We start from the raw sequence: 2,687 nt of genomic DNA, 5'->3' as shown, positions 1-2,687 counted from the left end.
AGGTGGGGCCACCACGGGGACACCCTGAGGGCATCTGGAGGGGGTTTGGGGACCCTTGGGGACACCTGTGGGGACACCATGGGGACATACGTTGGGGACACACGTTGGGGAGCTCCCTGAGGGCATCTGGAGAGGGTTTGGGGTCCCCTCAGAGGCGTTTGGGGACACCTGTGGGGACACCATGGGGGAATACATTGAGGGGACACAATGGGGATCCCCCTGAGGGCATCTGGAGAGGGTTTGGGGACCCCTCAGAGGCGTTTGGGGACACCATGGGGAATACTTGAGAGGGACACGTTGGGGACACGTTTGAGACCCCCCTTGAGGCCACCTGGAGATGTTCTGGGATCTCCTTGGAGACATCTGAGGATGCTGGGAGGAGATACTTTGGGGGGACACGTTGGGGAGGGATGTTGGGGGGGAGGGTTGGGGGCCACCCCTTGGGGACACCTTGGGGACACCCCCCAGGGGTGACCTTGGGTGACCTTTGCCCTTCACCCCCAGCTGCAACGCGCCGTGGGCCCCGAGATCACCAAGACGGACCTGGTGGGGGCCTTCCAGAGCCTGATGAAGGACTGCGAGGCCGAGGTGCGGGCGGCCGCCTCCCACAAGGTCAAAGGTCAGCAGATGCCACCACCCCCCCCTCGGTGTCACCTCCCCCCGACACGGTCCCCTCTGGCCTCCCCCCGCGTCACCGCGTCCCAGAGATGGTCTTCAAGGGGGGTTCCTGGAGACCCTTCACGTCCCCAGAGATGGGACTTGTGTCTCCAAGGAGGGTTCTTGGGTCCCCACGTCCCCAAAGAAGGTCCCTCGTGGCCACAAGGACCAACCCCAGGTCCCCACGTCCTCAAGGAACGTCCCTGGTGTCCCCAAGGAGGGTCCTCAGGCCCCTGCTGTCCCCAAGGATGGTCTTTTGTGTCCCCAAGGACCAACCCCAGGTCCCTAAGAAGGGTCGTTGGGTCCCCACGTCCCCAGAGAAGGTCCCTTGTGTCCCCAAGGGCCAACCCCAGGTCCCCTCATCCCCAAAGAAAGTCCCTTGTGTCCCCAAGGACCAATCCCAGGTCTCCATATCCTCGAGGAACGTCCCTGGTGTCCCCAAGGAGGGTCCTCAAGTCCCTGGTGTCCCCAAGGATGGTCTTTGGTGTCCCCAAGGACCAACCCCAGGTCCCCGAGGAGGGTCCCTGGTTGCCCCCGTGTCCCCACGTCCCCCAGGGGTGCTCCCCGGGGTCCCCCGTGTCCCCACCCCGTGTCACCGTGTCCCCTCCTCCCCCAGAGTTCTGTGAGAACTTGTCCCCCGACTGCCGGGAGGCCGTCATCATGGGCCAGATCCTGCCCTGCATCAAGGTGAGGGACACCTGGGGACAGCTTGGGGTGGTGGGACCCCATGGGGACGTCATGGGGTGGTGGGACTCTATGGGGACATCGTGGGGACGTCGTAGCGTGGTGGGACCCCGTGGGGATGTCGTGGGGTGGTGGGACCCCGTGGGGACGTCGTGGGGTGGGAGGAACGTGGGGGGGGACACGGGGGTGGTGGCATCACGGGGTGAACGTTGGTTTGTGTCAAGGTGTGGGGGTGCCTTGGGGTGGTGGGATGTCGTGGGGACACCCTGGGGACATCTTGGGGTGGTGGGATGTCACAGGGACTCCCTTGAGGACCTTCTGGGGTGGTGGGACGTCATGGGGGCACCCTGGGGACATCTTGGGGACCTTCTGGGGTGGTGGGACATGGTGGGGACACCCTGGGGACTCCCTTGAGGACCTTCTGGGGTGGTGGGACATGGTGGGGACACCTTGGGGACTCCCTTGGGGACCTTCTGGGGTGGTGGGACATCATGGGGACATCCTGGGGACATCTTGGGGTGTTGGGATGTCACGGGGACTCCCTTGGGGACCTTCTGGGGTGATGGGACATCATGGGGGCACCCTGGGGACATCTTGGGGACCTTCTGGGGTGGTGGGACGTCATGGGGACACCCTGGAGACTCCCTTGGGGACCTTCTGGGGTGGTGGGCCACCCTTGAGGACCTTCTGGGCTGGAGGAACATCCCGGGGCCACCTCAGAACGTCCCCACGTCCCGTCCCCTCGCCCCGGGGACCCCCCGTGGTGTCCCCCCCCAACCGTGGTGTCCCCCCGTGCCCACGTCCCCGCCGTGTCCCCAGGAGCTGGTGTCCGACGCCAACCAACACGTGAAGTCGGCGCTGGCCTCGGTCATCATGGGGCTGTCCCCCATCCTGGGCAAGGACAACACCGTGGAGCATCTGCTGCCGCTCTTCCTGGCCCAGCTCAAGGATGAGGTCAGGGGACATTTTGGGGACACTTTGGGGACATGGAGGGGGCCACCACCCCAAGGCCACCTCCCCCCGCCATCTCCCTCCCGGTGCCACCACCCCCAGGTGCCACCATCTCCTCCCGGTGCCCCATAGATGCCACCCCAGGTGCCACCACCCTGTAGGTGCCCTCTCCATAGATGCTCCCATCTCCTCCAGATGTTCTGCAGATGCCACCCCAGGTCCCCACCACCCCATAGATGCCACCATCCCAGGTGCCACCACCCCTGCCCTCCCCTCCCAGACCTTCATGGATGTCACCTTGAGGTTCCACCACCCCATAGATGCCACCACCTCTGTTCTCCTCTCCCAGGACCTCACCTCGAGGTGCCACCACCCCATAGATGCCCCCACTCCCC

The 2,687-nt window shown here is 65.2% G+C and overlaps 1 protein-coding gene across 1 annotated transcript in view; it reads left to right on the top strand.

The window, feature by feature from the left end:
* PPP2R1A (protein phosphatase 2 regulatory subunit A, alpha) overlaps positions 1-2,687 on the top strand; it is a gene marked incomplete at its 3' end in the record, with an annotated part of 11,759 nt that overhangs the window by 5,120 nt on the left and 3,952 nt on the right. The window contains exons 5-7 of the mRNA XM_014961500.1: positions 494-619; positions 1,274-1,344; positions 2,161-2,295. Of these exons, the coding sequence (XP_014816986.1) occupies positions 494-619; positions 1,274-1,344; positions 2,161-2,295 (332 nt within the window). The remainder of the gene's footprint in view (positions 1-493; positions 620-1,273; positions 1,345-2,160; positions 2,296-2,687) is intronic.

This window comes from Calidris pugnax, unplaced genomic scaffold, assembly GCF_001431845.1.
Source record: "Calidris pugnax isolate Ruff unplaced genomic scaffold, ASM143184v1 scaffold753, whole genome shotgun sequence".
NCBI lineage: Eukaryota > Metazoa > Chordata > Aves > Charadriiformes > Scolopacidae > Calidris > Calidris pugnax.
Note: the sequence above shows the minus strand (reverse complement) of the source record. Positions and strands in the feature narration are given on the sequence as shown.